The 25,716-nt window shown below is 49.4% G+C and overlaps 1 protein-coding gene across 3 annotated transcripts in view; it reads right to left on the bottom strand.

The window, feature by feature from the left end:
- The window catches only part of Vac14 (VAC14 component of PIKFYVE complex), a 102,491-nt gene that overhangs the window by 52,207 nt on the left and 24,568 nt on the right, over positions 1–25,716 (bottom strand). For all 3 annotated transcript variants that reach the window (XM_040278785.2, XM_078032646.1, XM_005318403.4), the window contains exons 10-12: positions 21,729–21,792; positions 14,053–14,197; positions 13,712–13,777 (exon numbers count right to left, since the gene is read on the bottom strand). In XM_040278785.2, coding sequence (XP_040134719.2) covers positions 13,712–13,777; positions 14,053–14,197; positions 21,729–21,792 — 275 coding nt within the window. The remainder of the gene's footprint in view (positions 1–13,711; positions 13,778–14,052; positions 14,198–21,728; positions 21,793–25,716) is intronic.

Below are 25,716 nucleotides of genomic sequence, written 5' to 3'. Positions count from 1 at the left end.
GACAGCACTCACAAGAGATCCAACTCTTACCTGCCCTTCCAAGCATCAGAATATGGGATTTTAGCTGCTCTCAGAACATTTTTCTTCACTGGGCCTATGGAAAATGGATTCATGATGGCTGAAAAATGTGGCTGCTACACAGCAAAGTCAGATGGCAGGAGCGAGGGCTGCCCTCTGCCCAGGCTGAGAGCCTGGGAAGCCTGGGTGTGTCCAGGCGTAGGCCTAGGGTCTCTGCTCCCATGGAGAAAGGAGCCTCAGAGAGACAGAGGGAACAGGGTCGGGTGAAGGAAGCAGACAGAACAGAAGTGATGTGCAGCCTGGCAAAATGAGCAGACTTGGAACATGCACCTTGGTAGGCTGGGCAGAGGTCATGTACCCTGATGCCCAATTTCCCAAGCAAGTTGCTCCCCAAAGGTCAGGGAGGAGAAGTGAGATAAGGGACTCAGACAAGGGGGACAAGGGGGAGGGCGGGGAATGACTCACACAAAATTAAACAGTGAGGCAAGAATCAAGCCAAGAGTTCTCCCCAAAGTTAAACAGAGTTGCCACAGGTGTACTACCAACTCCAAGAGAACTGCACACATTCACACAGGAAATTCCATATACACATTCACAGTAGATGTTATCCTTAAGAGCTAGGCAGTGGAACAATTGAAAGGTCCATCTACTGATAAAAGGATGAATGGAATGTGGCATATCCATCCTGCAGAATATTATTTGGCCATAAGAAGGAATGGCATTGACATATACTATAACAAGGAGGAACTTTGCAAACATTTGCTAAGTGAAAGAAGCCAGACAGAAAAGGCCACAAACTGCACGATGATTCCATTTATATGAAAAGTCCAGAATAGGCTAATCCAAGAAGACAGAAAGTGCATTGATTGGCTGCCAGTGGCCGAGAGAAGGAAGTCTGCGGAATGAGTGCTAACGGGTACAGGGTTTCTTTTGGGGCAATAAAGATGTTCTGGAATTAAGTAGTAGTGATAGTTGTACAACCGCGTGGAAATACTACAAAACTTTGGTATGAAAAAAATAAAAATCAAGCCAAATCCCTAAACTGGCATCCTAATTCCTAATCCAATGGTACATATAAAACAATTTACTCTTGGTCTTCCCACCTGCCCAAAGTGGCGGGTCTTACTGACACCACACTTTGATGGACATACTGACTCACAAGAGATGTCCTGCAGGGGCTTATTTCCACCAGAAACGATGCCTGGGAAGAACCAGCAGCACCTGAGAGGCCTGGCCTTTGTGAGATTGTGTCCATCCTGAGTGGCTCTGGAGCCAGGCTGCAAGAGACAGGGAGGTCTAGTTCTTGGCCAGAATTAACGTTCTTACTAGTTATCTGTGTCACCCGATGCACTGCACACGAGGAACCTGAGGCTTGGAGATCATCAGCTTGAGGCAATAGTGAGTCTTCTTCAAATTCAGCTCTGGTTCCCAAATCTGAGCCCATTAATACTGCTATGCAGGGCTTTGTGGCCAAGACAGTCCTAACGTCCAGTCCTAACCCGCCACTTAGCCTCCCGACCCTGGACCAGTGAACCCCATTACCTAGTCCTTCTCTTCCCAACATCTACTGAGCAGCTACTGTGGGCCAGTTCTGTGCTGGCTGCAGAGAAAGGGGTTAAGCATTTACTGATCATATAGCCAATGGACGGGAGCCAGCAACTCAGCCTGAGGGGAACTAGGAGCTTTGGAAGCATTTGAGCTTGGAATGAGGGCAGGGAGAAAGGCATTTGAAACATTCTCTAAGCCACTCATGAATGCAGGGAACAACATGGCATATTCCAGGAAAATAAGCCTGTGGTCTATCTCCAGAGTCAGCCATAGGGCTGGAGTACAGGGTATGGGCGGAAACCAGGCCAACCGGTGGTTGGCTAGGGGAGACTGTCATGAGTTTATTAGGATCCAGACAAAGGAGCCTGGACTTCTTTTTGCTGGTAATGGAGAATCTCAGTTTCCCCATATGGGCAAATGGAGGTCTGACCTTGCAAGGCATCCTGAAGATTATAGCAGACACAGTTGCTCCTGTGTCTGAGGGGCCAACCACCCGTGGACTGAAAATATCAGGGGGAAAAATGTGTCTATACTGAACAAGTAGACTTTTTCCTTGTAGTTATTTCCTAAATAATACAGTATGGTGACCATTTACATAGTATTAGGTATTACAAGTAATCTAGAGATGATTTTGAGTATATGGACAAGGTATACAGATTATAGACAACTAATATGTTACTTGAACATCCTTGGATTTATGTGTCCATGGAGACCCTGGAACTTGTCCCCTGTGGATACTGAGGGATGACTGCAAAGCACAAAGAGCAGGCACAAAGAAAGGCTGGCTTATCACTTCTATTATAGGAGTTTTGGTCCTACAGCCAAGCTGCTCAGTGGCCCTGGTTGGTGACCAGGCAGGAGTGCTGTGTAAACATGGAGGCTTCGGAAGAGAAAGCACCACCTCTGTACCACAGCCTCCAGGCCCATCCTCCCTCCCCACTGGAGAGCCCAGCTAGCAAAGCTGCATCCCTTACATTTTGAATTCTTTTATCTTAGAAAGTTTAACACCAAATGGCAAATGAATGCAAATTACACTTCAATTGCACAATTAAAGCCGGAAATGTTATCTACAGGTTCCTTCAATAATTCCAGCCACTCCTCTTGTGCTTACATATCAAATGGTTTTCTCTGGTCCCTGGGGCCTGGCAAAAAGCCCATACCTGTGCCTGGGGCAACACATACACATGCACACACAGCGCCCTTTCTGTCCCTTAAATAAAGCAGGATCAGAACAGTGTCACCGTCTCCTTCAGTCTGCTAGAGCTGACAGGAAGGAAGAGGCTGCCTAAATAGAGAGCAAGGAACAGCTTAAGGTGGGCAGTGGGGAGCCACACAGAGGCTACGTGGTAGTTTTGACATCCAGCTCTGGAACCAATCAAGTCCAGCTGCTGGCCCATTCCCAGCTGATACACAAACCTGACTCACACTTTGAGGCTTTGATGCAAACAAATGCAGACCTACCCCAGGGCAGGAGAAGAGGCCCAGGTGAGAGGAAGGCCTCAACAGTAGGGGTTCTGGGAAAAGCAACAGAGACTATGGGGAGCCACCCTTCCAGGTGGATCTGGATTTGAGTCTCTGCCCAGGACAGGACTTTGGTGCTCCACCCACCTGGAGACCTTGCAAAGCTTGAAGTGTAGGTAGAATACTCTGGGATGAGTGATCACCACTAGGTGATCCTGGTGGCCTTGCTTTTACTGGGCACCCCTTCCAGGAAGGAGAAAAGGCCCCAGGAACTACAGACACTCTGTGGCCTGTCCTGCTTCGGCCTCTGGAAAAACAGATCCAGTCTTCCAGTGAGCAGGCTGGCTGGGCCCCTGCCCATGGCTGGCCTGGAGTCCTGGCTCTGAGGATAGGGAATGGCTCAAAGAAAGCAGGAGGAAGCTGCACCAATTAGTATGCACTACACAGCGTTTTTGCAAAATGAATATAAAACACTTGCGCTTTCTTTTTGTGTAAGAGAAAGAAGAGGGGAAAAGAGAGGGAGGGAGGGAGGTTAGAAGAAAGCAATATTCTGCAGGAGCAGGAATGCCTGCCGTTTCCATGGCAGTGGGGAGCAGGGAGGGGGGTGGTAAGGACGGCCCATCAGCTGGTCCCTGGTTCTGGAGTGCAATGGGCTGGCACTGACTCCTCACTGGACTGTAGGGGTCAAGGTCAGGGGCAACTGGGTGGAGAGCTTCTGACAGTGGCTCTGAGGGGAAGTCTCAGGGGAGAGGGCTTCTTACTCTCCAGGGGGCAGGCAGCATAAAGGAGAAGCCAGGGGGTTCCTGAGATTTTATGCCAAAAGAGGGCAAATTTTTCCATAAGTGGAATCAACATCTAGGTGGGGCTGTGGCAGGCTGTCCCCCTCCTGTGTTCCAACAGTCAAGGACAGTTCTTTAGGACAGTGCTTTCCCCTTTTGCACTGGTCCAGCTGGCACCCACCTCCCAACACCTGCCTGCCCCAGCCAGACCCTGGAAAACCACTGGGGACTAGAGGCTCCCTGCCCTCCCTCCCTCACCCAGAGGTGCTGCGGCTTATTCACCTGCCATCGTGGGCCTAGCTGGAGGCTAGAGGCCAGTTTTGCAAGGCTAAGTCCCCAGGCTCAGAATTCTATCCTGTCTCCTACCAAGACTCCTGGACCTGAAGTCCAGGGCAAGTCACTCTGACCTGCCCCATGGGGCAGGAAATGAAAGATGAATGGTTGTGAATAACTTCTGCCAAAGGATGGGTGGAGAAAGAAGTCTCCTACTTCAAGGTACCTCCTAGCTTGAGGACATGCTTAGGGAGCTTTTGCACAATCCTCCACTGGCTGATGAGGCCCTAGATGTCAACTGGCTCAGCCTTCCAGCTCCCACAGAAGAAACCTGCAAGCTCGGCCCAATTCAGTCCTGGTCCAGGAGGAGGAATGTGCTGGTGATGCTTGTGGGAAAGGTAAATTTAGGCTCCAGGCCCTGGAAGCTCTGGTGTGGCCACTGCCAAGGGCTATCTGATGCCTCTGTCCACTGAGGCGAGGTCACAGGGCCTTGCCTGAGATCTGGGTCAGGCTGGGCTGCTCCTTAGGCTGTGAAGTGGAGCTGATATGAAGTGTACAGGCAAGGCCAACCATTCCCAGAAAGCATTGGGGCTTTTTGCCTCCTCTGACACAGAAGCCTGCTGTGTCCTTCAGGAGGGTACTGCCCAGTGGGCCAGGCCTCCTCAGCCCCTAAGCACATACAGAATGGTTCCTGCTGCCCTGGGGCTTGGGAAACAAGCCAGAGTGCTCACCCTAGGAAGCCAGGTGGAAGGCCACAGGGGCCCCTGGAAAGCCAAGAAGTGAACATCCAGAGGCACCTGCCCTGGCTCAGTAAACATGAGCTGGAGAAAGCAGCAACAGGCCCAGCCCTGACCTGGAAAAGGGGTGGCATTCCGAGAAAATTGCTCCATAATGACTTCACAGCAACCCTGCCTTCCCCAGCAAAGGGGAACCAGATCCTGAGGAGGCATGTTCCTGCTGCCCTAAAGCTTCGGAAACCAGATGCCTATCTCCTGTGGTAGGGGAGAGCCCAAGAGACGTGGGGCAGTCTGAGTGGGCTCAGCTCACTGACCAGCCAACCTCCTACTTGTTCACCTTCTCATAAAATGTTTCTGGGCACCTACTATAGGCTGGACAGACCGTCTTCTCAGAGCATAGCCTAAGGTGCCATCATAAAGGGTGACCAGGGTCTGAGTGGACAGGGTGGGCTGGACATAAAGACAGAACGGTTGTGGTCCAGCCCTGAGGTGCAGGAGGAGGTGTATGCGTGTGTATGTGGTGGGGGTGGGGGAGCAGGGGAAGGGGACTGAGAGAAAGAAACAAGGCTCTGAATGGAACAGCTTAGTGGAGATCTTGACCAAGTTCTGAAACTTCTCTGGGTCTCAGCTTCTTCTTAAGTGAAATGGGGAAAAGCACAGAGCCCACCTTGCCAGGGCTGCTGCGAGACGGAGGAAGACTGCACCACAGCGTGCTGAGCCAGGGCTGGGATACAGTAGCTTTCTCTGTTAGCAGCTAGGACTGTTAGCAGTCCCTGTCCTCACACACATTCTGGCCTGGCCCGTGTGCCCTGTGAACTGCCCACAGGGAGCTGCCAGGGAAATGCAGGTGATTCAGCTTTGGCCATCTCCAGAGCCAGAGGAGAAACCAACATATGACTTGGAAGACATTTTGATTTCTGAAGGGTGATGGGGAGAGGGCATCAGGATGGGGAGCTGCGGGGTATGGCCTTTAGCCTCCAAATTAGAGCTCACGCTAATCCACAACTGTGGCTATCAATCAGAGGTGTGCACCCCATTCTCCTGGGAGTTGGTAAATGTCAGAACCCAGCAACCAGGCCTGACTTGAGGGGACAAGTCAGGAAGTCCGGGGTAAGACCCACGCAGCTGGCTTTTCAAAGCTACAGAGGACTCTGGTACCGTGGGCTTTAGCTCCAGGTTGTTGGATAGGCCCCTCTAGGTGATATCACTTCCTGAATTCAAGGCCAGATGGGCTGTGTGGGTGGGACCAGGGCCAGGTAGCAAGCTCAGCCCTGCAGGTAACTTGGCTCTAGAGCCTGGCTCTGTGAAAACCCCCACCCACAGTCCCAGGGGAAGGCCATCATTGACCGGCTCCCCTTTTAGGTTTTCCTGCCTGCAGCCCCAGCCCTGGAAAAGAAGGCTCCCTTTCTGTTGTCTTCTAAGCCTAGCCTCTGCCTCCACGAGGAACCAGGCAGTAGTCCACGGCTCCTGCCCCACTCATATCAGTTACTATGCACAGCCTGGGAAGGATCCAGACAGACATAAACATAAAAACCCTCCTGGCACACAAACATGCCTTAATGAAGAGGGTGTTGATAGTTATTAGGAGTTATTATGAGTCCCTCAGTTATTATGAGGGACTGACCACAGTTATTATAAGTCTCTCCTTTACTCTGGGGTGGCTGACAGGAGACTAAGAGAAAAGTGTGAAGAATGAGAAGCAGCAGAGGCCCTCTTGGCAGGTACAATCTGGGCCTGTCACCTTCCTGTTCCTCTCTCTGGCAACACTGCTGACGATTCATTTCAGAAGACCCAAGTCCTCCATTGCCCCTAGCAGTGGCTGTGGGGGTGCAGCTGTCGACAGCTTGGGCCTGGCTGGATCCAAGGAGGAAGGCCTAGGGATGGTGACTGTGTCCAGCATCTTGACCTTGCAAGCAGGTGACTCCTCTCCCTGCTCAGCACTCTCTCCTTGCAGGGTCAGCTGAGGGAAAACAGGGTCCAGTGCCCTAGCAGGTCTCTGGAGCTGTGGCAGGAGGAGGCCAGGGCTGTCCGGGCAGGCCCTGCTCACCTTCTCACATGGGGAGCCTCATTGCAAGGAGAATCAAGTTCTTGGCTGCCGACACATCACCTTTAGTCCTTGGGGTAGAGGTTTCACTTACTGAGTGATCTGATTTTAAAGAAATCTGCAGAACTGAGGTGGTAGTGAAGGGGTCGTTTTTGTTTGTTTTGAAGAGTGGATGGAATGAAAATTGGAGTGAAATAAAAACTGAGGCAGGGAACTGAGAAGGAAAAAAACAAGTCCCATTCTTAGGAAGACTACCCACTTTTCAGCAGGCAGCATTAGCATTCTAGGCAGTGGAGTCGGGACCACACAAATTCTGGGCTGGAAGGGAGCACCGACAACTCAGTTCAACCCCAGCATCTCAGGGAAGAAAACTGAGGGGAGATGTCCTGTTAACTTGCCTGGGCCCACAGGGAGTGGATGGCGTGGGCCCAGAAGCCTCCCTCCTCCTCTTCCCCACCCCTCGGTGGTCCAGCCCCTGGCCTAGCCCTGGCTGCAGGGAGAGAGCTTCTGGCCTGAACCCTGGAGGGGTGCTGCCTGAAGGGGCCTCTAACTAATTGGAAGCCCCCAATTTTGGGAGAGACACTGGGATGGCCAATGTCCAACAGAAGGCCCTCCCTCTGGAAACGGGCAAGAGCAGCTGAGGTTGCTCTGAACCTCAGAGGACCAGAGCCTTTTACCCCATTCCTCCCAGCAGGCTCTCAGGTCTGAGCTTCCCCGGGGAGATTCACGTCGAAGTCCCTGTTGGCATTAAATAAATTCCTTTAAAGCAGGAAGACAAGCCCCCAGCCCAGGTGGGTGACTTATGAGACCGAAGGAAAGTCGAGGGAGCACTCAGGTGGACTGGGCAGGATAAGGGTGAGAAGGGAAGGAACACATTGGGGAGACGGAGCTGCTCCTCCCCTGAAATAGGGAAAGCTGAAGGCAGCCCCGCCCCAGATCTGCTTAGGGCCCTGGGCTGCCCACCTGGAACGGCAGCACAAGTGGCCATCACAGCATGACGCCAGAGCGGCTTCTCTTAAATGACCCCTGACCAGTTTCCTTCAGGCAACTTGCTTGGCCTGGTGCGCCCCCTCTCCTGAGGGCTGAGAACCCCTTCAGTTTTTCCACTCTATTTCTCCTGGGACCTGGACACTGGAACAGATGAAATCCTCTGCCACAGCCCCTGGATCAAACCATCCCTCAAGTATGGCCTCAGATGCAGCACGACTGCCCCCTGACCACTCATCCTGTGGGTGAAGAGCCAAGAGGCCAGGGAAGAGACCAGCTGGATAGGCCAAGATTTGCACCAAAGAGAAGAGCTGATGGCCCAAGACGCCCAGTTTCACTTCCCTTAGAACTTGGCCAAAGCTTAAGCAGCCTCAGGGTCCCCTGGGCACTTCTGAGACACCCCACTGGGTGGAGGATTGAGAAAGTTGTGGACTGCCCTGGACTGTGGTCCTTCACTGTATCCATAGGATGTTTTAAGCATCATAAGGAAAAAAAGTCCTTTTTCAGAAGCCCTTAAGACACTCCCTAGACCTATGTCCCACTGTCCCTTTCCTCCTGGGTCCTATGCCGTACTGGGTGTGACAGTTGGCCTATGTTCTTCACATGGCTAGTTGTGAACATTGCCCTCAAAATCCTGCCTTCCAGAGTTTCCAGAAAGGTGGTCCTCTTGCTGATTCTGCATCAGTCTCATCAGCCATAGTCCTCATCAGCAATTTCTCTTCATAGTGATTCTGAAGCTCAGGGAGTGGGCAAGGACACTGGCTCCACTTGGGTTGAAATCTCTTTTCTAAAAGTGTTAGGGACATCCCAGCTCTGAGATGCTGAGAGGATGCTGAGGGGCTGGTTTCCAGTGACAACTGGGCCCAGCGGGACTTGTCTCCTGGTCTGAATTTTGTTTCTGAAGAAGAGGCTGTGGCTGCAGAGGCCCTGAAGCAGCCTCTGCTGATGATGCCCTTTCTCCTCCTCCCCCTGGACCAGGGCAGCCAGCTGGAGCCCGTCCCCCTGTCAGTCAGTGGAGAGTCGCTGCGAAGATGCTGAACACAGGGATCTGAAGAAGTAGGCTGGCGCCACCTCGCTCCTGCTCTGGGGGAGGGTGGGAAGGACATGGAGGGGCACTAGCCCAGATGCCCACTTTGTCCCCTGCTTGGCTTTCTAAGACCTGGAGATGAAATTCAAGTCCCTCAAACACCACTGTGCTCCTTAGGCCTTTCAAGACAGGAGAAGGTGGCCTCTATCCTGGCTTTCTCTGCTAAACTTTGGGCAGACATGGGGCCATCTTTCTGGTTGCAGTATGTGGCTCCTAGCCCTCTACAGAGATGACTGCCAGCATCAGAGGAGCCCTCTACTACCCTAGTTTATGCCTGCTGGCTGAGCGTTTGATGTCTATAATCTCACCTAATTATTCCAACCAACCTGAGAGGGAGGGCCCTTTAGTAGTCTCCCATTATGGATAAGGAAACTGAGGCTCAGAGAGGCTAGGTCACTTGCTTGAGGTCAACCTATCATTAAGTGATAGAGCCAGGACTGAACTCCTGGACCAGCCAGCCCCAAACTCATGTTCTCAGCCACCAGGCTATACTACTACCTGGGGAAAGAGCACCATCAGAAAGGGATCATCCTAAATCATAGTGGAAATGCAAATACTGAGAGTTACCTTCATAACCAGTGAGTGAGACCTACAGAAAAGACCTGAGGCTTACTGGGATGTGGTGAGAGGCCAATTACTCCCTAGGTGAACTTGTGAGGACAGATGGGTGGATGCAGCTTTATATTTCCTATGTGACCAGTAAGTAGCCTATAGGGCAGGTTAGACATCAGTATTCCCACTTCAGGGGTCCAGCAAGGTTAACTTTTCACTCAAGAACCCTGGTAAGGAAGGGCCAGAGCAAAGATTCTGTCCAGGGTGTCCACATTCACTCAAAGAAGACAAATATCCTTCCAGGTCTCTTTTGAGACTGTGATCACCCTGAGAATTTTAAATGCAAGTTAGGAGGCACTTATGCTCGGGAATAAAGGGTCACCTATGGCCCTCTCAGGCCAGCCCCACCATTGGGAATGTGGAGATGACCCCATCCTGTGGGTGCTCACTCTCAGGCAGCAGCTGCCTAGCATGAGAGGCAGCTGACAAATGGCATCTTTTGGGCAGGGGATGCAGCAGCACCCCCACCACTAGGGTCCAAAAGGAAGCTCTGAGCATGCGCCTTGAATTCCATGCTGGGGAAATCAGGGTCATGTTTTCACTTAAAAAAAAAAAAAAAAAACTATCTCTAGCTAATGGGATGATTTCTATTCCAGTGCCAAGAATATTAATTTGACACCTGCAAATTCTTTCTGACAATGATAGAATGATAATGTCTATAGGAGCAGGTAGTACTAAGGAAACAGCCACTTATCCTGAGTAACGGAGAGCAGAGACAATGGAAGATGCCGTGTGGCCTACTGAGCTGTCACTTGGGCAGAACTGAGGAACATGGCAGATGAGACAGGCCAGCTAGGCCACGTGCCAGTGGGGCTGGGGAACACAGTGGAGGCAGAGGTAGGCCTCTGGGGAACACAGTGGAGGCAGAGGTAGGCCTCTGGACTCTGCCTTCTCCATGCCTGGCTCTTGCATCATGAACACCTGGGTACATCCTATCCCCTGAGACCAGTGACTCTAAGCCAGAGTGAGGAGTATGTGGGCTAATCACAGCCATCGTATGAGAGACAGACCTTTGCAACAGAGGTAACAAATGGAAGGTCCTAAATATACAGCTTCTATAATCAATAGGAAAAGTGAACAAAAGATTTGAGGACTAAACGCAGGGGGGGGGTATTTTATTTTTTGAACTCAGGGGCACTCAACTGCCAAGTCACATCCCCAGCCCTATTTTGTATTTTATTTAGAGACAGGATCTCACTGAGTTGCTTAGTGCCTCACTGTTGCTGAGGCTGGCTTTGAACTTGTGAGCCTCCTATAGGTGTGTGCCACGGCGCCTGGCGTTTTGTTTACACACACACACATCCACCCCTCCTCACCAAGTTGGGACCTTTTCTTAAGAACTTCCAGGACAAGAGAAAAAAGCCAGAAAACCTCCTGGAGAAATCTAGAGGAAATGGGGATGCTACAACTCCATCCAGGCTCCCTATCTCCCCAGCTGGTTTTGCACTGGATGACAGACTAGTCCTGGTCATAAGCAATCAAAGGGGACAGGCTTTAGAGTCAAACAGACCTGGCTTTGAGCTTGGCTTCAAGAACTTCCTGTGTAAGTTATTTACCCTTCCTAGGCCTTAGTTTTTTTTTTTTTTTCTGGCGGGGGTGGTGGTGGTGCCAGGTAAGGGGACTGAACTCAGAGGCACTTGACCACTAAGCCACAACCCCAGCCCCATTTTTTTTTTTTTTTGTATTTTATTTAGAGACAGGGTCAATGAGTTGCTCAGCACCTTGCTGTTGTTGAGGCTGGCTTTGAACTTGTGATCCTCCTGTCTCAGCCTCCTGAGCTGCTGTGATTATAGGCATGCGCCACCATGCCTGGCTGTTTTTTGTTTTTTATGTACCTTTATTTTATTTTTTTTCTGTGGTGCTGAGGATGGAACCCAAAGCGTCACATGTGCTAGGCAAGAGCTCTACCACTGAGTTATAACCCCAGCTCCAAGCCTTAGTTTTATTTATTTATTTATTTGTCTGTTTATTTTAAAGTTATAGTTGGACACAAAACCTTTACTTATTTATTTTTATGTGGTGCTAAGGATGGAATCCAGGGCCTCGCACGTGCTAGACGAGTGCTCTACTGCTGAGCCACAACCCCAGCCCCAGGCCTTAGTTTTTTGACCTGTCCAATGAAAATAACAGAACTCTCACAGGATTTTTGTGAGGGCTCTTGAGCTACTACAACACAAGGATCTGACATGGTTCTTGAACCTCAAGGAGCTCCAATTTGAGATAAGAGCTGTGCATAAAGACATTTGGAAAAACCCACCAGAGAACACTTTCCATATATCCTTCAAGGGAAGTCCTAGGAGAAGAGGACTTTGTCTTATCTGTGGCTATACTCCCATTGCCAAGGGTCCACAGAGTCAGTGAGGCTGGGGGATATTTAGGAAAGGTATTCTGGAGAAGAACCAGGATGTGGCAGAATCATGACTCACCAATGATTATCAAGGTCCCCAAATCTGTCCTCCAGAGATAGGAAAGAGAGACTCTTCCTTCCTGTCATAGCATCTCCTCAACTGTCCCCAAGAGCAGCTTCAATCCTCCTCCCATGAGGCCCACAAGATGTGCCTCAAAGCCCTGACAACATTTGGCACTTCAGCAAATCCACTTTCCATTGCCGCAACCTGAACAGAGCAGTTTAATGGGCTGCATCCACCCCCCAAGCCTCTCTCCCCGCCTCTGAATGCACAAGCACAAGAAAGCCAATTTCAAGCAAAGAAAGCTGGATGGGATTAAACAACTCAATTTAAAGGACTGAAAACTCAGCTGCTTCCAGTGAAGTCCCAGCAAAGCACCAATCAGCAGCTCTCCTCGTCTTTTCTTACTGAAAGGAGGGCCTAGCTCTGCAGTGAGTCACTCCTAGTTTGCAGGCAGAACTGGGCCGTGTCCACTTGGGCCGGGTACTGCAGGGCGGCAGTGCAGGGGGGAGAGCAAAGGATGTGTGTCGGGGTGGGCAAGCAGGAAAGGCCAGGGGCACTCACAGACCATCTGTTTGGGATTTTTCTGGAAATGCAGAGAACCTCAGAGGATCTATAAGATGATACCTGTCTGTCTGCTTCTTTCTTTGGTCTAGATTCAGGAAAGTAAATTTAGGCTGCAGCACAGCTGCCCAGGCCCCATGCAAGCCTGTACCAGCCCAAGAAAACCTGAGCTGCCTCACTGCAAGTATCTGTAGCAATGCCCTTCTTCCTTCCACCCCCCCAGCCCCAACCTGTCCACTCCCACATTCTTACTGGGCAGTGTGGGCAAGCAGGTCTATTGATGCATACATTTATAGCTGCATGGAGACATGGTGCTGCCTATTGCCCACAGCAACTTAGAGCCCAGAAGAGGAAAAGACAGGGAAAAGTCAGCTCAGATCATCAGCATCCTGAAGAGCTGATATGGAAGAATGGGATGCTGCTTGTGCAAATGGGTGTCCAACTACAAGTCCTGCCTCTTGGCTGGGAGGCAGGGGAGCCCTGAAAAGAATTACTCTGTCCTGACTTCACGGGAAGAGTGAGTGGGGTAATGTTGAGCAGCTGGAGAGCTACAGATGACAGAGGACCCTGGGGCACCCTGTTCCCCGGGCCAGCCTCTGCTTGCTGGTCCTTTCAGAGACCAGGGGGTTGCTCCTGCAGCCTGGAATTGGGGCTAGCCTTTCCCTATCACACCAGCAGCACCTGGTGTCCCCAACAAAGCAAGGCTTAAGGGACCAATTAAAACTGGAGTCAAAGTAGAGTGCAGCCGAACAACTAATGCGCACACTCAGCATGTGGCATCTTACACAGGTCACTTTTTTCTCATACACCAGGTACTGTCACTACCCTCACTGGACACTGATAGGAAAGAAGGCTCACAGATGTTAAGTGTGGGCAGCAAAGCAGGGCCAGACCTTGCCCCCAGGGAGCCTGACCCTACAGCCAGGGTCTCTGCCACTAATCACCTCCCAGAGAAGACATATCAACTCCTAAGAGTATGCAAAGTCACCTTCTCCCTGAAATCTGTCCCAGAGTACTCCAGAAAGGCCTACAGAAGCGTCCTTACTAACAAAGCCCAGCACACTAAGCACAGCTTTACCTCTAAGTCAATTTTTTGGTGTTGATTTGAGAGCACAACATCAACCAAACAAGAACATCATAGCAGTTTGACCCCCACAAGTCATCAAAAAAGAAAGCTGATGTTTGTGACTTACCTCATCAGACTCATCCGATAACGTCTGAAGTAGGATGGGGAAGAGGCTGTCTGTGTGTCGAAACATCTGGAGAGCAAAAAAGGGGTCACTGCTGAGGTCTCCCTTTGCTCCAGAACTGAGCTTGGTTCAGATAGCATCCTGGGGCCTGCAGAGACCACCTCCCTCCACCCAAGTCACCGAGGGTTCCTCATGCCATCTTTCACTCTTGTGCTCACCAGGGTTTTTCCAGAAGTGCAATGACCCAAACCCTCCCAAGCATGGGGAGGCTCTTGAAAACCAAGGTGGACTTGGAAGGAACTCCCTGGTAGGGAGCTGCCTCCTGGAGGGCTGGCTGGGCTCACCTTGCGGGGGGTCTTGATGTAGAGATGGTAGAGCCACTTCAGAACAGCAATCCTGGTCATCATCCCAATGGCCATGTCACTAAGGTGGCAGTTCAGAACCTGTACAATCCCATCAAGGTGCAGGGTCACCGGGGCCCTGTCAGTGCTGAGGGCAAAAACCAGGAGAGAAAACCAAGTAAAGCTCATGTTGTCTTATACTCCTGTGTCATAGCATTCCCCTGGGCCTGCAGAGTCAGGACCACACATCCTACCCCACTGCCTGGGACACAGAAGGCAGATCCAAGCAGAGACCAAGACATCATCGCTTGCCTTGGTGATGGGGGCTCCTAGGGGCCTTGCTTTTCTCTCTCCACTTCCTTCTGTTCCTGAGGAGTATGGAGCTTATGGCTCGCTGGAGCTCTGCTACCCACATGTGGGAAGGGAGGCTGGCCTCCTGGGCTCCGGCTCACCTTCCCTTCCTTTTTCTAGTTCTAGCCTGGCTTGTACATGAAGCTGGCCCCCATTGGATTCTGGGCTGACTGGCCAGTTAATGACCTGAACTGTTTGGCACCTCAGATGTTTTGCTGATGATGCAAAACCCCCGTGTCCAGACGGTACAAGGGAGGACCCCATAACACCCCTTGATATCCAACAAGCCCTTCACTGGGAACACGGTTTCCTGATTGAGTACAAGGACTGTGGCTTGTCCTCTTACCACAACTGAACCTGCTGGGAGACAGAGTTAGCTCTGCCCAAAGCATGGCTCCCTGCAGAAGGTGGGTTTTCAGGGTGGGCACAGCACAGGTAGGAAACCTTAGGGGCAAGGGGGTTCCCCTCCTCCTGATGCCCTGCACCACGTTTACCAAAAGTGACATAACAATGCTGGTCGTTTCCTGGGGACTGGGGCCAGGCAGTTCCAGTGCCCATCTGTACAAAATGGTCTTTCGTGGCATTTCCAGGCTGCTCAATTATTCATTTGCACCAGGAACTTGATGGCTGTGCTTTCCTCATTCACCTGCAGCCTCTCCGAGGCTCATGTGATGTGAGCTCCTACAGGGTAGGATTCTGAGCTCTGCAACGGCTAGGCAGAATTGCTATTTAATACAATCTGATGGCCCCCCAGAGCCTGTTTCAGGGGTGAGAATGGGCATGTCCATACTCAGGGGGCCAGGAAATCTGGGCGTGTGACATAGTGACAGAGCCCAGAATGGAGCCTCTGTGAGGAGGGGAGCAGCCTCTGTGATTTCCTCAGGAGTCATGTGGCTGGAAATTCCTAGTGTCATCTGAGGATATCAAAACATCTAAATGCTGTGGCAGCCTAAGACACAGGGAAAGCAAAGTGCAGATGGGTTCAAGGCGGCAGGCGCAGGCCCGTACTTGATCTCTTGTGCTCACTGTCCAAGATACACAAGGTGAGCCACAGACACGATTCTACATTTTCTAGTTTTAAATTGAAAAGGAGCTGGGCATGGTGGCACACACCTGTAATCCCAGCAGCCTGGGAGGGTGAGGCAGGAGGATCACAAGTTCAAAGCCAGCTTCAGAGAAAACTCTTCAAAACTTAAGAGAAAGGCCCCATACCAAAAAAATAAAATTAAAAATAAAGCTGGGGCAGGGGGATGCTCTGGGGATGTGGCTATGGTTAAGCACCCCTGGGTTCAATTCTTGGTACCAAAAACAAAACAATAAATATCAAAGGAAAAAGAAACAGTTGAAACTTATTTAAACCAACCCAATATATCCAAATTATTAGCATTTCAACATACAATCAATATAATGAACATAAAGATTACTAATGAGACACTTCAGATTGTTCTCGGTGTCCTCATCTTTGATATCCAGTGGCATTTTCTGCTCACAACCCATCCCAGATTGGACCAGCTACATATCAGGTCTCTGCAGCCATGTGGCCGCCACCCTGGCCAGCACAGCAATCCCACCAGGGCTTCCTCAGCATTTCCTTATCAGCTCTGATAAGTTCCTGATGGTCAGCCCCTCTCTCTTTGCTTATGGCCAGCACTCCCTATCTTATCTCCAGGTCTCTCTTTCCCTAGCCGGGCTGGTGTCCTACAGAGCTCCTTCCTGTGTGTCCCCTTGGGCTTAGCTCTTCTCCTGGGGCTGGAATCTCATGGATAGAGCAGCACTGTCTCGGAGGCAGAGACACTCACAGCAACCTAGGGCTTCACACAATGTGTGAGGGAGGCCACCCCCACTTAGCCTTTCCTTTCTGGACCCTGTGCCTTGAGGCAAGGCTAGTGGCTTTCTAGCAGGAGCCATTGAAGGTTGCTGCTACATGGTGTCCAGGTGTCAGGAGTACCCTGTTCCTGAAGACCACTGCCACATCTCAGCAGAATTAGCCCCCTGGAGGAAGGCCTTGTAAGTTTTATTTACCTGGGGGATTCAGAACTGCAGGGGTCTAGCAATGGTCTTGCCCTAGAGCTGCTGGCGGGGACAAGGCCAGGCTCCACACCCCACCTCCACCCCCAGGCAGGTCAGTGGTTGTATAACCTTGGAGCTGGGGGGAGTAAGGGCTTTGGTAACAGGCATGGTAATGACCAACATTCTGTGCAGCACTTTATCTGCAAGCCCCATGTTGTTCTCTCTGCAGCCCTATGGCTAAGTCATGTTACTTCCACTCTGGGGATAAGGGAACTGAAGCACAGACTTAGGTGACCTGGCCAAGGTTACATAGCCAAGAAATGGTGGTGCCAGCAATTTGAATCTGAGTAGTCTGACTCCAGAGAGGACCTACCCACCACATGGCACTATCTTCTAGCAGGGGTGGCAGGCTCAGGAGATCATGGCACCGTCACCCTCAACCATATCTAGGGAGGGACAGATAAAAGCAGCTCCAGTGCACACAGTCCTTCTTTGGCCAGGGAAGACCTGGTAGCACCTGGTGTTGGGGGAAGAAGTTCATCTCACACTTTCCAGTGTAATTTCTTGCTGGAAGGGCAGTCAAAGGTTCCATGTGGGGAGAAAGGCAGAGCTCCAACTACTGGTAGACCTGAGATGCTTCTGGCCAGCCATGGTGGCATCTCTTTCAGGTGGCACTGTGTCAGGGCCACATAATAAAGGAAGGACTTCATGGAGCCATGTGTGAACTGGCAGCACTGTATGTACTGACATTCTAGGACTTTCCCCACAGCAAATGCCGACCACAGCACACCTCCCTGGGTAGGGGTGTCTTTGGACTGACAGTGAGACAGGTATTGTCCTCAATCCACAAGAACTTTAAAACTAAAAGGGACCTCACAGTTGATGCAACTCAATCCTTCAGTGCACCGATGAGCAAACCTGGGTGCAGAGGCCAGAGACTGGCCAAGGCCAAAAGGCTAAGTACTAAGAGCTCATTCCTGTGGCTGGAGACATCCTCCCTGGGTCTCTTCCCTTGGCTAATTAAAGATGAAGGTCAGGAGAAGCAGGTGACTTGACTGGGCTGAGACTGATCTCAGCAGTGGGGAAAGGGTGGATCAGGATCCCAAATGCCCTTGAGCAGGCAGCTGCTCCACTGGGCGGGGCTGGCTCCTGAGCTCTGCGCAAACTCAGGGGGGAACACAGGGTACTGTGCTCAGCTCTTCTCGGCTCGGCTGAAGTCAGATGTGGCACCCTCCACCCTGGCTAACCTTACCCATCAAGAACAGAAGGGAGCTCAGGCAAGGTTTATAATACATCTCTACATCGGTTCCAAAAAGTCTAGACAAGCCACTCCTGGGGGCTTCTGAGTTATTTCAAGGTGTCTGCAAAACCCCATTTTCACCAAGCATTTTCTCATAAAACATCTCGTAACGAGTGTCTTACACACATATGCACTACGATTTCCAAGCACATGGTGCTGCTTAAAATACAGACTTCCCAAATAATGCTTCTGATAGTACCAATGAATAATAATCTGTCCCCATGGTTCTCACTGGGAGACACCACTTTATCTCTGTAATGGCTCACTTTTTATGGTACATGTGTTACATCTCTAATCAAATTAGAAAACAGACAAATCTAAAAACAGAGTTGTTTCTGAATTCGAAGTTGCCTTTTTTAAATACATGATCATCATGTAATTTTTTCAATCAGTAGCTACTTAAAGTTGAGAAGCACGGACTCCTAGGTCTTTCTGGTTGCTTACACATAGGGCAGTCAGCTCCACCAGGAGAACTGTATTGAATATCACTGATGACACCATGGCCCTTGGCAAACCCTGGCTGCTAGAGGGAATACTGTTCACGCGGCAACACTTGCTCAAGAGCCCCTGTCAAGTAAGTCAGGGAGGCAAACTTGAAACACTTCTGGAACTCTCTAACCATGACTAACAAAGCTAACTGCAGGGAATTTGGAGCTAGACAAACCCGGCTAGCATTTCAACTTGGTCACTAACTAGCTGATTGGCTTTGGGCAAGAAGTCAGTCTCTCTGGTCTGTCTCCTCATTTGTACAAAGGGGATAAAAGTGTAGCCAAGACTCTCTACCATGGCTCAGACAGTGTTGCTGCCACAAGATCTCCTTCCACCAGGAGTCAGAAAGTGCTAGGGAACTGGTTCTAGCTTTTTTGTGTGCCAGGTGCTGCTCCTTGCTTCTCATGACTTCAACTCATTTATACCTCATACTCCTGCGGCTCACCACCCTGAGCTCTCCCAGGAGGAGTGTGCCCAGCGTGCAGAAAGACAGTGGCGGCAACTCCTCCCTCTACCCTTGCCTTCGCTTCAAGCATGCTTCCTCCATCTTGTTTCTTCTCTTCCCACCCTCCCCAGGGAGGTCAGTTTTCAACTTTCTGAGAACTTCCCTTGCTTTGGAGGATGGAGGATCTGAATCCTCTAACTGGAGATACTGCGGCTGTTTCCCCAGACCGAAAGCGACTCCATCACCCACTACTTCTCCCAGGTGACTAGGCTTGGGACTCCAGGGCTTTTGCAGTCCCAGGAGAGGGCAGATGAGGACAAGGGAGGCGGCTCATGGTCTCAAGTTGATCTGGTGATTTCTCTCTGTTTTAGTCCAAGTGAGGAATCCCTTTTTTCTTTTCTAATCTGGGGTATAGGGACTGTCTTCAAGAAGATTCCTGAGCCCCTGAAAGAGGGTTCAGTTTTGGGCGTACATTTTTAAAGGGGATCCACAACCTTCACTGGACTCTCCTAGGGCCCAAAACCACGAAGACTGAGGACCATCACATTGCTGGCAGTTTTTTTGCCAGGCAGAAATGCCTTCTGCTCCTGGAGGAGTCTGCACTCTGGCTGCTGCCCTTGGCTGGCGAGAACTGAGTGGAACTGGCAATAGCAGGTGGTGCTCGGGCAAGCGACGCACCTGGACAGTGGCAGTGTGAGTTCTGTTTTGTGTCACTCTGGACGGTGCCGTTCTGCCCAAGCTCGGTCTCCTTTGACAGTGTCACTGGGGGAAGAAGGCGGTAGGCCTGAGCCCCCAGCTCTGGTTTCACAACTAGCAGGGTTGCTCTCCTCCTAGCATGGCCGGTGGCTCAGAGAGCTCTGCTGCCACCACAGGAGTCAGAAGTGCTAGATAACTGATTCTTGATTCTTTTTTGTTTTGTTTTATTTATTTATTAGTTGTAGTTGGACACAATACCTTTATTTTATTTATTTATTTTTATGTGGTGCTGAGGTTTGAACCCAGGGCCTCATGCGTTCGAGGCAAGCACTCTGCCACTGAGCCCCAGCCCCCTAAATGACAGATTCTTGGTCTGTTTTTTTTTTTTTTTTTAATGTTAAAGGGGTAGGATTCAGCAGTGGCTCCTGAATGACAGGTATAAACCCAAATGGGGCTCCAATTAGGTGGTTCCTGCCTAAGCACAGGAGTGAAGGCCTCCTGTAGGCTTGTCCCAGCGAAGGCAGCACGGGTTCCCATGCGAGGCTGCAGAGGGTCATGCCACCTTCACAGTCCATCAGTTATGCCACCTCTGCCTCTCCTTCCCCTCCTCCTACATCTTACCACCACTCCCTCAAAATGTGACAATCTGTGTAGCCCAGATTAAAGTGACAAGCCTACAATAGGCTTTTCTAATGCTAGAGTGAGCTTCTAAATCCTAGATCTGAACCTGTCACTCCAACTTACAACACTGCCTCTCACAGCCTCTAAGACCAAAGCCGAACCCTCTGCAGGACTCTTGGGTCTCCTACATCTTAGCTCATACCTCTACCCTGAGCTCCAGAATCCAGCCACCTTTCCAACCTCTCCTGGGGATGCTCAGAGCCACCTAGAACAGAGTACTGGACCACCCCACTCACCTGCTCTCCCAGCCCAACTTGGAAGTAAACTAGGATATCCTGAGTTTGGCCCAAGCTAAACACCTAGAAATTATTCTTCCCTTACCACTCTCCTTCTATTCCATTTCATCCATCAGCAAATTCTGGAAATTCCACCTTCAAATACTGCCCTCTTCTCAGTCTAAGCCACTGCTCCTTCACATCCATGTGAATGTGGTGGTTCCGCAGCCCATCTATGCCCACCTGAACCCTCTATAAAGTCCATTCTCTACATTATAGCTCCTATTCTCCCACTCCTTCCTGTCCTTAAAATAGAGATAATGTTGCTGACCCTGGAATCGAAATATAAGCAAAATCAAAGCGATCCAACATAGGATATAGCACAGGGCTGGGCGTCAGAAGCACTTGCTGGGTTCACTGCCATGAGCCTCCTCATGCCTTAGCATGACTTGTCTTCCCAACACCATCTGCATTTGCTCCCTTTTCTGGTAACTTCCTGGCTACTTGTTTGCCTCAAGTTCAGGGGCACCTCCAGTGGCCTTCCTTTATCTTAGAATTTGTGGGGTTGTGCATAGGCAGGTGCTCTGGAAATGCATGACAACTAGAATCGAGTGAATGACCAGTATTTCCCAACCTGCTGTCCACTGTGGGAGAGGCCGTAGGGGTGCAAGTTTATAATCAGTACGTGTGTTCTTGGAAAACATGCTCAGGTCCTCAGAGATCAAAATAAATTAAAAAATAAAATAAAAGAAGGGAAAATTCAAAGGATCTTGGGGTTAAGTGCCTATTTTCTCTGCATGAGTGACTGACTCCCCAGATCAGATTCAACACCACATTCAGAGGAAGAAACACATACCCAGTCCAGCCACCCAAAGAAATAGTGATGGGGGCGGGTCCAGGAGACCAAGATCAGGACAAGACAGTGATAGTTCCTTCCACAGAGGATCTCATATTCTATAGGGAGAAGTAGAATTGGCAAGAAGGCAAATATTTTGCTGCTTGGCTGCACTGCCCCCTTGTGGAAGGCTGGGCTATGACAGTACCCTGGGAGCTCTGAGGACAGTTCTTGGCCTATAGTCTAACCAGTAGCCTTGGGGCCCACACCTGCCTGTGCCCAGATTGTCATCCAAAAGATTTCCGCTCATTGGTCTTGTCAACTTCTGGAAAAGCAAAAGGTGCTGGGAAGAGGCACCTGCAAGTGTCCCACTGCTGGCACCATATGCATAAGCTGTACTTTTAAAATCTGCAGTTTTTGACACCAAATAGCTTCTAATTTCTCATTGAAGACTATCTGTCCAAAGGAATTGGGTAGGGTGGGCTCGCCCAGTGTCCTTCAGGTCCCCTCACTGACTAGCTCCTGTGTGGACATGGTGCCCCCAAAATACTGGCCTTAGGCATTTTGCCTTGGGTCTTCACTACAGTCTCTTGCACCCAGGAAAGATGTAGGCCTCTTGCTTTCCACAAACACTTCTGGCTGGAACAGGTCACTTACCAGGCTGAAGGGAAGACACTGATGCTGCTACTGAAGCTGGAGTCACAGGAACTATCTGGACCTCCTGGGACAGGAAGAGGAACAAGATGACATGAAAGGCCGTTTGTTCTTTTGAAGAAATTAGATCTTGGTTACAGGGACACTCAAGATGTTCCTCTCCAGCCCCACATACTGATTCAGGCTCCTGAAAAGGAGCGGGGCTCTGGAGTGATGAGGACCCAAGCCTACTCACTCCCCACAGCTCTTGGGATAGTACCCAGACCTGCAAGCTTCTAGGAACAGAGAACTCACAAGGAGGGGAAACCAGGGCTAAACACAGTATTTTAGAAGGGAGTGCTGGCCTGAGAGCAATGGATGTTAAATGACTTTTGGATACTTCACATTCCTAGCCATCAGGGAATTCAAATCAAGTTTACAATGAGATACCACTTTACTTTCACTAGTACTGCTAAAATAAAAAAGAAAGATAATAACAAGTGTTGGTGAGAATGTGGAGAACTAGAAACCCTTACACATTGCTAGAGAGGCTAGAGAATGATGCAGTCTCTTTGGGAAACAGCCTGGCAGTTCCTCAAAAAGCTAAACATATATTTGCCATGTGAACCAGCAATTTCACTCCTACATATACTCCAAGACACAGAAGCTTGTACTTTATGTTCACTGCAGCATTATCTACAATAGTCAAAGAATGGAAACAACCCAAATGCCTATCAACTGGTGAATAAATAAAATGAAGTATTACTCAGTAGTAAAAAGGAATGAAGTTATTGATACATGTCATAACATGGATCAACTTGGAAAACACTATTCTAAGTGAAAGATCACACCCTATGATTCCATTTAAAGGAAATGTCCAGAATAGGCATCAATAAAGTGGGACTGATAACATCTACACTGCCTGATCTAGATCCTATTATCTATTTTCCTAATTGGGGAATTTTGGTAGCAGACTTCACTACACACCTAACTTGAATATAACCACTTTTCTCACATCGACACCTTTGAGGTATGGGTCAGTTATTTGCAGAATGTCTCTCTGATTGCTTTTTTCTTATGTTTCCTGAGTGGACTAAAGTTAGTCATTTCTTCCAAAGAATGCTATGGAAATTCTGGACCTACAGTGCAGCCTATCAGGGGCCACATGGTGCCTCTCTGGCCTATTTCACTGTTGAGGCTGACTTTATCACTGGATGGAGGCAGTGTCTGCTGGGGTTCTCCCTGTGAAGTCACTTTTTTTCTTTATAATTAGTATGTATCTTGGGGAAGATAATTGAAATCAGACAAATGCCCTGCTTTTCCCTCAAACATCCTTCCACCAATTGATTGTAGCATCAATTGGTGGAGCCTGCCTATAACAAATACCAGTGTAGCATTGCCTAATGTGGTCTCTGTTTTCCTTTTATTAAGTGGGATTCTTCGGTTAGGAAGATCCCTTCTCTACCATTCATCCATTCACTTATTTATTTATATCATTATGAATCCACTGATATTTATTCAGTTCAACTATAAGGAAAAACTATCTTTATAATGTTGTTGAAATGACAAGCCTTGGCCTCTTAAAATAACACAAAATAAAATATATTCTAAAAAGTCCGAACAAATCAAAGCTCTAAGCAATGCCACTCTAGGAGTGGGCCATGGTTCTTCTTCTTTAGTAAAGGAGGCCTTTATTTTTAAAATAGAAGAGGTCTGCACTGCCACCTGCCCAGAGGCACTCTGGGGATATGGCTCAGGTGGAAGGGGCTTGATTTGCTGGACCAGGGCCTGGGAAGGTAAAACAGCAGCCAGGGCTCTCAGCCCCTGCAGGCTTGCCCCGTCTTACAGGAACACTCACATTCACAGGTAAAGTCACAGGACGTCAGAGCCGAGCCCTGATCCACTCGGACTGCCTGGGCATTTGCTCATTCAGCTCTCCATGGTTCCTTCCACACGAGGTCTCCCTGTTGAATGGGACTGCTGAGGGCAAGGCTCAGTCACTGTATTTGAACAGCTATTATCACGCTGCTACCAACTCATATGGGCTTCCAGAAAGGAAAGAGCAGTCACTCCCTCAAAGCCTCACCCCGAGATACCAGCCATCTTTTCAATGTTGGCAACTTGAGGAGCAAGAAGGAAACCTTGTTTCCCTTTGAAATCCTCATTCCCACTCCCACGGAGCATCTCCTTTGCCCTTCTGTATTAATCCCTGCCTAAGAGAGCTGCAGGATGACACTGTGCTTATGAGGAGGGCTCCTGAGCCCCTCTGCCTGGGTTTGGGCCCTGGCTGCCGTGAAGATAGCTGTGATCCTGGGCAAACTGCCTGACCTTGCCTCCCCTTCTTCCCCTGCACACTGAGGGCAATAAGGACAATGACAGTACCCATACCATGGGCTTGTTAGGACAATAAAGGAGCCAACATCTGTCAGGTGTTTAAAATGGTTCCCGCACATCCTAAAAGCTAGGAAGCACTTGTTACATGAAGGAAAGGTGGGTCTGGCATGGGCTTTCACATTCCTCTCCCACTGCGTTTTCTCTTGCTGATTTAGAGGAGCTATTTCTTGTGTTGGAGATTGACCCCGACAGTGAAATGCATTGCCAACATACTCTCCTGAGCTGCAGCTTTTTAGGGTTTTATATGTTTAAATATGCTGATAACTTTTGCTTGTGGGTCTTGTTCAAGAATTTATTTTTTAAAACACTTTTTAAAATATATTTTTTAGTTGTATATGGACACAATACCTTTATTTGTTTTTTTGTGGTGCTGAGGACCAAACCCAGTGCCTCACATGTGCTAGGTAAGTGCTCTACCATTGAGCTAGAGCCCCAGCCCCAAGAATTTCCTACCAAGTATTTTTGCCAAGAAATTTTGAACTTAAGCATGAATGAATAATTCTAACAGTTTACGGGGAATAGGAATACAGGGGACAGTTCATCATGACAAAAACAGTGGAAAAAACTACAGGACAAATAATCCAGTTTCTGAAAAAGCAAATTTTAAGGAATGGGGAGAATAGGTAATATAAGGGACATATCAACCAACTACAATGTATGCAGCAAGTTCCTGACTCAAACCGGAGTCCACAGAGAATAAGAACCTTGAATGGATATCTGATAATATTTAGGACTTATTTTTAATTTCCTGAGGTGTGATGACGATACTGTGACAATTTTTATAAAAGGAGCATTTTTTTCTTTATAATTAGTAAGTATCTTGGGTAAGATAATTGAAATTAGACAAATGCCCTGCTTTTTCCTCAAATTTCCCTCCACCGATAGAAACACACATTAGAAACATACACAGAGATGAAATATAATGGTGTCAAAACTGTGCTTCAAACGAATCAAGGTGGGATAATGGATGGGAGGACAGAAGTACCAGGACTGGGCAAGCGTAGAAGAACTGGCCCATCCGCCGCTGTTACTGTCATTTCCTATGTACTAGGCAGTTTTCTAGGCGATTTACAAACTACTTTAGTTCTTTTAATCACCTTCCAGTAAGTTGTATTATTATCTCCATTTCACAGGTGGGGACACCAAGGCATTGAGATTAAGCAACTGGCTGAATGTCACACAGCTGGTAAATGGTGAACCATTGGCAGCAGATCCCAGATCCTACACTCACAGTACATCGGTCAGCCTCTTCCATTTGGGTTTTAATGACAATGTAGGGTGAGGCCATGAACCCAGGAATGCAGGTAGACTTTAGAAACTGGAAAGGGCAGGGAAATGGACTCTTTCCAAGAGGATGCAGAAGGAACAAAGTCCTGTTGACCCATGTTAGGATGCTGACCTTCTGAACAGTGGGAGAACAAATAAGCTTGTGGAATTTTGCTACAGCAGAAGCCGGAAACTAACATATCTGCCCTAATCTCTCCAATTAAAAAATGAAAAGCCTGAGCTGGGCACAGTGGTGGGCACCTTAGTCTCAGCTACTCAGGAAACTGAGGCGGGAGGACTGCTTGGGCCCAGGAGCCCAAGGCTAGCCCGAGCAACACAGCAAGATCCTGTC

Source organism: Ictidomys tridecemlineatus, chromosome 15 (genome assembly GCF_052094955.1).
Source record: "Ictidomys tridecemlineatus isolate mIctTri1 chromosome 15, mIctTri1.hap1, whole genome shotgun sequence".
Classification (NCBI taxonomy): domain Eukaryota; kingdom Metazoa; phylum Chordata; class Mammalia; order Rodentia; family Sciuridae; genus Ictidomys; species Ictidomys tridecemlineatus.
The sequence above is the reverse complement of the archived record's forward strand: the minus strand, read 5'-3'. Positions and strand labels throughout refer to the sequence as shown.